The sequence below is a fragment of the Mya arenaria genome, chromosome 15, assembly GCF_026914265.1.
Source record: "Mya arenaria isolate MELC-2E11 chromosome 15, ASM2691426v1".
Classification (NCBI taxonomy): Eukaryota; Metazoa; Mollusca; class Bivalvia; order Myida; family Myidae; genus Mya; species Mya arenaria.
In genome coordinates, this window is record NC_069136.1 from 49,700,529 (window position 1) to 49,710,634 (window position 10,106).

General features: G+C 34.7%; 1 protein-coding gene across 1 annotated transcript; it reads right to left on the bottom strand.

Moving 5' to 3' along the window:
• Window positions 1-4,396: 4,396 nt before the first annotated feature.
• Window positions 4,397-9,429, bottom strand: LOC128220395 (uncharacterized). The gene is made up of 3 exons (XM_052928768.1): window positions 9,381-9,429; window positions 9,057-9,169; window positions 4,397-6,861 (listed from the first exon to the last, which is right to left on the bottom strand). Exons 2-3 carry the CDS (start codon window positions 9,058-9,060, stop codon window positions 6,377-6,379), a joined length of 489 nt encoding a protein of 162 aa, XP_052784728.1. The 5' UTR covers window positions 9,061-9,169; window positions 9,381-9,429; the 3' UTR covers window positions 4,397-6,376.
• Window positions 9,430-10,106: the final 677 nt, after the last annotated feature.

Here is a 10,106-nt window from a genome sequence, read left to right on the forward strand (position 1 = left end):
GAATAAAATAGTACTAAGTAATTCCAATTTCCATTCAAAACGAGTCACTAATTACGCAATATAATCGCTACCAGTCTCAGATACACATGCTTTATTGCATAATGATTGCTTTAAATAATGGCCCTTAGTGCATGAGACGATCAACAATGACATCAAGCATGCTTAAAACATATTTATTGTCAAAAACAAGATTTAATTTCCAAACTTCGAGCCAAAATGGAGGTGCGGGCGCACAAAAAAATAAAAATATTTTTTTTACATTTTCAAAAAAATAGGAGCGGTTAATCCGCGGAACGAAATATCAATTTGGTGTGGCCTTATTGTTGATTACATAAAACGTATGTTTAGAAAAGAACTAGGTTTAAACGAAACATTTGACAAAATAAGTCGTAAGTATACATTGAAGACCAGTCATCATCCTATCCAAATCGTTTTTCCGGTTGGTTACGTGATTATATAGTAGATACTGCTGGTTTTTGCGGGATTTAGTCAGTCTGGCTGTTACCCATGTTGTTTATGTTCCGATTTAAACATACAACAAGTAGCATGTTACAATACTAAATGAAATAGTTATTGAGAATTCCATTAAAGGCTAAAAGCAAGTTCATTTTACGTACTCTTTAATTGTACATGTGCGAAGTTTTTTGTTGTTTGCACGTCAAAAGCTAAAACGGTCATTGCTATTGTTTTCAGAGAACAGCTATATTTCTAATAAGTCAGAGGCCAGGACTCTGCATAAGTTTGCCGAACGAAAAAAAAAACTAACGTGCATAATCTCCATTTTACCCTCTATCCACATACTAAGTTTCATGAACCTATCTTTGATACCTTTTGAGTAATCACAGGACCAAATTGGCTATATTCTTAATAAGTCAGAGGCCATACTCTGCGTAATGTTGCCGGACGAAAAATAAACTAACGTGCATAATCTCCATATCGCCCTCTATCCACATACAAAAGTCTATTAACCTAGCTTTGATACTTTTTGAGTTATCGCAGCACCGAGATTTTTATGGACGGACTGTCGGACGGACGGACGGACGGACGGAGGGAGGCAAACCTAAAGTCCCCTCCGGTGAAACCGGTAGGGAACTAAACGAAAAATACATACACATTTACTTCCTCACAATGTAACAAAAGAAATGATATTTTGCTGAGAAGTTCATGGAAAGGGATATAATGCCTAGATTAATACACTAAAAGCACATTCATAAAGTTTGTTTTCAATGCAATGAAGGACACTTACGTTCAGAAATAGGTGGTTAATAAGCAGATGTATTTCATGAATACTGAGTTTGTCTTAAAACGTTATTACCAAACGAATACTGACAAAGTTATTCATATAAGAGCAATTTTCTATAAAAAAAGTAAAAAAAGTATTAAGTATATTTGTTTTTATGTTGACTTCTATGTCACTAACCGTTGATTTAAGCCATCTTTAAATGCTTTGTTTGCATGGGAAAAACAAAATATTTATATGAAAAGCTAAAGGAACAAGATCAGAAGCCAAAATGTTTAACTTTAACGACGTTTAATGGCAAAGGGTAAACGCCAAAGACATAGAACACAAAAACAAAACAACACAAACAAGAAACACAGAGCAACAGCACAATACTCGACAAACGATACAGTGCAATATTATATACTATATAAAACTAGGTGTGTTAATCAAGGTTTGTTAGGTACCGCCTTGAAATGGTAAGTAATAGGTAGGTAATTAATAATTACTGTGAACAAAAGAACAACATTGTACAGTAGAGAAAAATTGCGTACGCCATAGGCGAAATAAAATTGAGATGCTGTTGGTTATTTTGGTGTTTCGGTCAAACAAATGCAAACAACACACCAGTTTTTAAGATATATATTTTTTTTTTTAATTTATGAGTGATGATCTCTGATTACATCTTAAATACATGTACACCCTTAAAATATATTCTACTACATATTCTTTTAGAAATAAATAACAGTTCAAGGTTGAAGCATTTATTTGTTATTCATGACAGTAGTTGGTAGTGTAAGAACTGCCCTGCATACGCAATCGTAGATGACAATGCTACCCTCCATTGCAACGCACAATGGAACCCTTCCCTCGCCGGAATTCGTAAAGTTAACCTGAATCCCCATCATGTTCCACTGTTCGCTGTCCCTACGTGCGGACTATTACAGCCCGGAAGGCGTTTCGTTGCTGCTGACTAGAACTTCCCGATCATATACTAAATGGTTCCGACTGACATCATACAATTGAACTTCAAACTTAGATCAATTATATTGCGGTAACGGACAAAACCTGGTTCGCGTTAGCACCTGGTTTTCACAAACCTATAAGACTATAAAACTTCTAATCGTTTATTTGAATAATCCTGAAAAACAATTCATTCTGATCTTTAGTCAGTGTTTAACTATTTGCGAACAATTAGATTTAACAATTTTGAAGTTACGACTAACGTCACTTGCGTATGACGATATTCATCCCAGGGGCAAATATTTGAATATAAACGCAACAACATACTTTGGATGGAATTAACTTAAGCCTTCCAAGCCTTCCAAACCCACGCATACTAAACTTACTCCGGAATAATTCTACCAAAACATTTTTAAAAAAAAGAATGCTCGTGAATCATGTGCTTACATGAATTATATCAATTGTATACCTATCAACTGTATTAGATGTTTTTGCTAATGTTTGTTCAACATACATTGTTCTTACATTCCAATAATGCTGGTGCATCTTAAACGATGTTAGAAATCTTACTGTGGTAAGGAAAGATTTAGGAAACTTCGTTCTATTCACAGAGAGATCAATACAAACAGCTGCTGCTGCACTGTCTTTTGCTCCACCTGGACCATGGCTTGTTACTTATTGATAAAGTATCACATGTTGCTCGCTCATTATCAGTCGCCGCTCGGCCATTTTTTGCTTTGCTTTCTGTAACCGCCCCAAAAGCTCAGAAGTAGCGCGTCCGCTGCTATGATTTCGGAAGTTCGATGGTTCATGATCCCGGGAAGAAGACGTTTGAAACAAAACGGTATCAGTTGCTTCCTTGGCTGTTGCTTGGAATAAGTGCGTAATACTGTGAAATTTAGACCAATCGGTGCTTGTTTAAAACCAAAGAAAAGTGTATCCGGGGTTAAGCGGTGCTTAACACCACCAAGGGGTTTATTCAAAAAGAGTATCACAGCCGAACCTTGTATATAACTCAATTGGAATTCAACTGATATTTATATATTTTCGGTCTATTCTAACTCATGTCACTTTATAACTGCATCTAAATACATTTTATGTCGCGATCGTGTCACGTCTGATTAAGTCATAATGCATCCAATGGGCACAAACAAACCTCCATAAACTCTTAGAAATAAAAAGGTCTTACACAATGTGCAACTGCAATCTTCCTATCCACTCTTTCTAAGCCGATATACTCGTGTTTATGTTTTATATCAGTTATATAATAAGCAATGTCGTGTCTTACTGTGCATTTACTTATGACGTCTGTTTCCTTACACAAAATACCAACGTTATGTGTGTTTTGCAACAACATGTCTTCCGTTTGCCGTATTTAAAATCAAATATTCACATAATCCATGACATTTTCAGCCAGTTTTGTTTTATTTGTGACCTCTTTTGCGGAATACAAGGAGACAATTTGGCTTTGGACAGAATCATGCACTGAGTATTGTTTTTTCTAAACGATTTGTTTCCTTTCTTGTAATATGTTTCAAACGCAATTCCAAATTCATTGATGACAACACTTGCAATAAAGACTTTGAAAATGCGTCGTTTTGTAGAAGTACTTTGCCCATTCATAAATTGAATAATGCGGTACTTTTCAGTGATTCCAAAAGCAATTGCTCAAGTAATCACATAAGCGTCAAGAGTCTAAAGGCTTTTCCGCAAACATGGTTGCAAATCGTAGCAGGACCAAGATAGTTTTGAACAGTGGTAACCTTTCCCGATTCACCTGCAACATCCAAAGCTCAAATGGATGTATGCATTTGCTGATACGAATGTACACATGATATATCAAGAATCTCAATGATGTTCCTAATCGTGCACAATCGTAGCCAAAATCGTTATGGTGATGACCTGGCTTAATATGAAATATAGATACTATCATTCACATGAGTTCATTAATAAGTTTGCTTTCAATGGCTGTGCACTATCATAAAAAGTTAAATTTTGACAGATACTTAGCAAACTATCATTCACATGAGTTCATTAATAAGTTTGCTTTCAATGGCTGTGCACTATTATAAAATGTTAAATTCTGACAGATACTTTACCTTTCTTTTTACGCTGAATATCGTGTGCAAAGTTTAATCATTTTTTTATGCTCAAGCCATAACTGTTTAATTGAAAAAGGAAGGCATATGAATAATTGGTTGTGATTGCATCTCCTTTAATTTATATGTATATTATATAAACGAACAATGGAAATATGTTTGAACATGACAAGAAGAAACTGAATTTCAAACATTATTTTGAGGATATATATGAACTGGAATGAATGTCCGATATTAGATAATTCTTGATTTGCATAATGTAATGTAATGTTTCTTAGGTGAATGCATTTATTGAAATCAATATACTGATATAAATACTAATGTGAAAAACTACAGAAACAAGCTCAGTAGCCAAAATGTAGTTTAAACAAAAAACCCGTTTAATGGCATAGGGTAAACGGTAGACAAAGAACACAAAAACAAACAAAAATCACAAACAAGAAACAAGAAAAAAACAGCACAAACTCCAGAAACAACACAGTGCATATATAATATATAAAAAAACTAGGTATGTTTATCAAGGATTGTTAGGTATCGCCTTGGAACGGTCAGTAAAATGTAAATTTACTAGCGGTTTAAACCAGTTTACGTGCACAAACCTCACAACCCCAACAATCCTGAATAAAAAAAAACGTAAAAGGTAAATCTTAATACTTAATTGAAATGTTCTACTGTAAATTTTCTAATCGAACTAGAATATTTAAGAATGATTAACGTAAATCGCTTCTGTTTCGAAAATGATTCAGTAAGGTTCAGAAACAAACACAGTACAAAAATATCACTAACATGTGTAAAGGCATGGCTGGCACAGAAAGAAAACGTTTTATAGTACATTGTATTGGTGTTTTTAATTTGAAAGATTTATTAACAACATAATCTTTATTTATAAAAATATAATTTTTACTTCGCTATGCCTTCTGTTTATTGTGCTTGCAATACAATAAATACAGTTAAAGTATATTTTTAATCATGACTTTGTTAATTGTCTACATCACTGTCGTCAAAGTTATTATCGTAAACATCGACACCATAGCTCCAGCCGCGGACCAATTTTAGCGTAGAGTATCTTGTTTCCTCCTCGTATAAACCGATTCCCAACTGTTCGTTTCTCCGTCGTCTACAGTGTGGACACTCAATATGGCATTTAAGCTTCGAGTGTGGAATCTCTATTTCTTGCATATTTCGAATGATAGAATCATCTACATGGTCGTTGGGGAGAGGGATCTGCTTCCATTTTACATCGTTCATATTTACTCTGCCCAGTTCATCCAGTGTATAGTCCAAACAGACTTCATGATTATCACCAAATTTCCTTCGAAAACGAAGACATCTGTTTTCAACAACTCTAAGAGTACAAATGCCCTCATCATGCAGACATGTTTCATACACTGAACTTTTCCATTTAACACAAGAGTCTGTCCTTGGTTGGATATAACAGATTTTCTCCTGGCCGTAGATGACAAACCCGTCTTTAAATGGGCTGACAACATCGTATTCAAGCTTGACATTGATGTTTTCAACTTTGCAGGTACGTTCGTCGTATATGCAAAGGAGGGAACGGTCATGTGAACAAAGTGCTATATATTTTACCTCATTTACCGCCAGCAGTACGTCAACATTTACGTTCAGTGATATAATTGGTGACAAAGTTGTTTCTTCACCACACTCGTTGATTGCCCCGAAAAAGAGTGTCGATTTGCGACCAATTCTCCCATTATCAACTGAGATGACATAACATGTTTTGTCACATATGTAAAGTGCATTAATCGACCGGGAATTTAAATCCTCAGAACTAGCCAGACGAGGAACAGTGCACGAACACTGGTCGGCTCCGAAATCGTGAAGACGAAATTCACATTCTAAAATTGTTGACAACAAGACAAAGAGTTGGTTCACTTGATTTAAATGTAAAGGACTCTTCGATCCAATCGTAAGTGCTAATTTCCAATCTGTACCATTCTTCTTTGCTTAGGTCGAAAACCCTGAAATCTCTAGGATCATTTTTGTGAGTGATCAGTACATTTTGCATCTTAACCACTGTTTCGGGTTCAATTACAGTTTGTAAATCCTTAAAGTTTTTGTCCCCTTTTGCTTTTCAATTAAACCGGCCGCTACTTCTGTAAGTTCTATACTCCCAATTTTTTTTGTGTAGGTTCGATTTTCTCTGTTCCGGAGAGTGCTCTACCCACCTCATGACGAATTCAAACCTTACGTCTGCATTTACATAGGACAATGTTGCATCTAAAAACATGTTTTCAAGCGTGTCAGCCGTGATTTTCAGTAATTGATTGCCACCCAACAATTCTAGCAAATGCTGCCTGATGTACATAGTCAATTTAGGACTTTCGAAGTCATAGAGGCTTGTGAGATGGAGCAAGTTTTCTACGTTATCCTCATCCACCTCGAAATCATAGTTGATCCAATTTACACAGAACGCTTTAAGTTCAGGTTGCAACAAAAATTCAGCAATGTTGATCAGGTCAGGTACCGTATCCATGGTCAAATTTGGATACTTCCCGTACAAGGACATGATCGCCATGTCGATCAACTCTGGGGAGCCGAGTTTCAGCTCTAGAAAACCTGAAAAGCAGATTGACGTATGTCATTTCGATCATTGTTTCATTTAAGAAGACTTATGTCCTCGAGATTGTCCTTTTAAAGTTAACAAGAAATAATTGTCGAAATGTATGCCCCTGAATGCCACATTGTCACACACATGTGGAGGATTAAATAAATGCGTTTGAAAAAGAAATGCATTTATTACAAATGGTTTTACAACGGTTTCAAGAAAGATGGGACAAACATTTAAAGCGAACAAAGATTTCATAAGGCTGGTACCCGTGGCCTTCACTCAAAGACAACACAAACACTCAATGCAATCTACTGTTCAATTAAAACCTACGACTGAAATTGTACGGTCCGACATCAAAACGTTTTGAAGTAATTGTGTGTACAAATGTTTCATAAGACTGCAAAATATGACACTGATCTTTTACGTACTGACCAAATAGAACGATAGGGATCATCTACTGGTCAATGGCAGGGTACCACTGCACTTTCACGGTCTAGTTAAAACCGACCGATCGACAGATAAACCGACCGATGGACCGATATTTACAATCGTATATGCCTATATATGCCCCATGAAAACTGCTAAGGGAATGGCTAAATAAACTTACAACTTAGAATCAAAACCTTTGGCCTTAATACGTTCTATTGTATTTACAGCTGTATCTAAGTTCACCGATGTATGGAAACATTGGGTGAATGAACGGGTTTTAAAGTCCGAAGCAATGACCAATTGTTTTCACAAACCAATAGTTACAACTTTGCGCGCATTTGCTCAAAAGCTGCATTCTGAGTGGATTATTTTTTTTAATTCACTTTGAAGCAGCTTTGTTTTGTTTGCTTTTAACGCAAACAATATTTATATGTACTGCTTTCCTTTTTGTGTGACGTCTATGCATAAACATTTCCTTTAATATCAACTATTTTCACATAAGTTCACAAGTGAATATTTGGAGACCGAATCTTGGTCAGATCTAACTGCTTTGAAGCTTCGGAAATAACTTCACCTTACGGGTTGTAAATAAGCGTGTTAAGATTGTATAACAAAGACTGATAAAATAGTTATGTTCATACAAAAGGTAACTCTAGCTTTGTCACTTTCTTTGAAGTTATGTCTCATCACTGCCAGGAAGAATGGACTGGCATATAGGACACAGGTATGGTACCGCTTGGACTGCTCAACAAAGGAAATACAACTTTCAAATGTAATTATCAATTTTAGGTTGGGTCAATCTTTGTTAAAGTTAAGGCTAATGGGTCCATTCTTTAATTTTCAACATAAGAAATAACATGTAAAATTCTCATTTACTTTCGAGATATAATACAGATCATAAGGGCTTTTCACTGGGCAAACGTTGGTGGCGAAGGCCAAACATTTTACGTTTGAAGGGTTAAAGTTTTATTTAGTTTTGACGAACGATCATTTCAATGGGTACAACATTACCCTAACAACATGTTTAGGTGTAACAAGGAGTATAGTCAAATTTATGAACAGACTTTTGGTTAAAAAAGCATTTGCCTTTTTTTGGAAAAGTCTTTCGATAATATGGATCTGTTTTTGTGTCAAGATGTCCAATAAAATACCCAATCAACAATGTCTTATTGTTTCTTGTTGATATATTTTCAACAAAGAAAATATATTTAATAAAATAGGGAAAATAGTGAATTAAATTTACTTCATGGTAACAAATATTTTGTCAATTAATGAATAAACCAGCACGAAGCCACATGGCATTGTTGACTAAAAAGACTTTAATTATTTTACATAAAAAACATGTTCTTCATGTAGAATTACCTTTTCCAAAAATAAAATGCAAATATTTGAGCCAAAATCTTATATAAATCTTCTTTCGTAAAATTCACTTAACTCTTTATTACACTTTCATACTTTGCGAAGAATGTACGTATTATGCTTGCTAAATATTGAACCTAGAAACTAATTTAAACAAATTAGTCTAAGACTGTTAAACTTTGTGTATACATGTCATCTTTATCGTTTCCGTCTAATTATTTACTCGATATTTCAAACTTTGATTTTCAAAGTATGATGAACATAAACGTATTATAATAAATACAACTAAATATACTTTATATCTTTCAATATTCAATAGTCCAGAACGTTTTTACAGACATGTTGTACAGTGATTCGTATGGTATTGAAGTTATGAATGTGAAACTAAATTTCCAAATTTTCGCTGCCACCTTACCCATTGTCCATTTTTAACTGTAAAGTCGCAAAGGTCACTTTGTTCCTCTACCTGTTGCCTTAACAACGCCCTCATCGATATTCGGCTGTTTTTCCCCTCAACAAAGCACATGTCTGAAAATTAAAATGGACGAAATCTAGTTCTTTTAAACTTCCTCAATCTATATACAGGGTAACAAATGAAAAAGAATTATAGAATTTACTAAAAAACTCTTAACTTAATATACTCAAACTATATGAATGATATTAAAAAGTTTTATAATGTGACTTCGGTTTCAAAATCGATTCTTGGTTTATATTCAATGAAACAGTTTAGAAAGCTTACCGTGTGTGATGTTGATGGACATTTTCGTCACGAAAAACCTGTACTTTCGATTTGTGTTTTCAAAAAATATACCCCGATAAACAGCAACTGCGTATGCGCACACTAATAGTTAGGCAAGAGTTGTGTTCCCTGATATTTCGAGTAACATGTCAAGTAAAACAACATTCTTTTCATAGCAAAATATACATGGTTTGCTATTTTCTGAACTTGCAAAATAAACTTATCGGTTGAAGTCAGCTTGCATGCGTTCTGACATACAACTATGGTATCAATTCCCCTTTATGCAGGTCAAACCAACTACAATCATCAATGATCATAAAACTATCGGTGCGGTTTAGTTAAATCAAATTGCTGTTGATTTTCCCAATAAATTTGCATTTTTTCTGCAATATTAACTAGCTCTAAGCAATTGAATTTCTGTAAATATGTTATAAATGACACTATAAATAAATATATCACTGATATGTATCAAAACCAAGACAGGGTCATTTAAAATGGAACGTGGAAGTATAATTAAATGGGCATATAAAATACAGCGTTTTAAGTTCAAATCGTACTGTATTAATAATCAGCCATTTCTTTGTACAAATTATGGTCTAGAAGATATTTTATTGCATCTAATTACATTTTGTCCCTCTGTGTGGGGAGGGGGAGGGAATGTACACTAGCGTTGATACATTATGGTTTGCCAAACCTGTAGGGCTCAGGATATTCCTGAGATGGAAA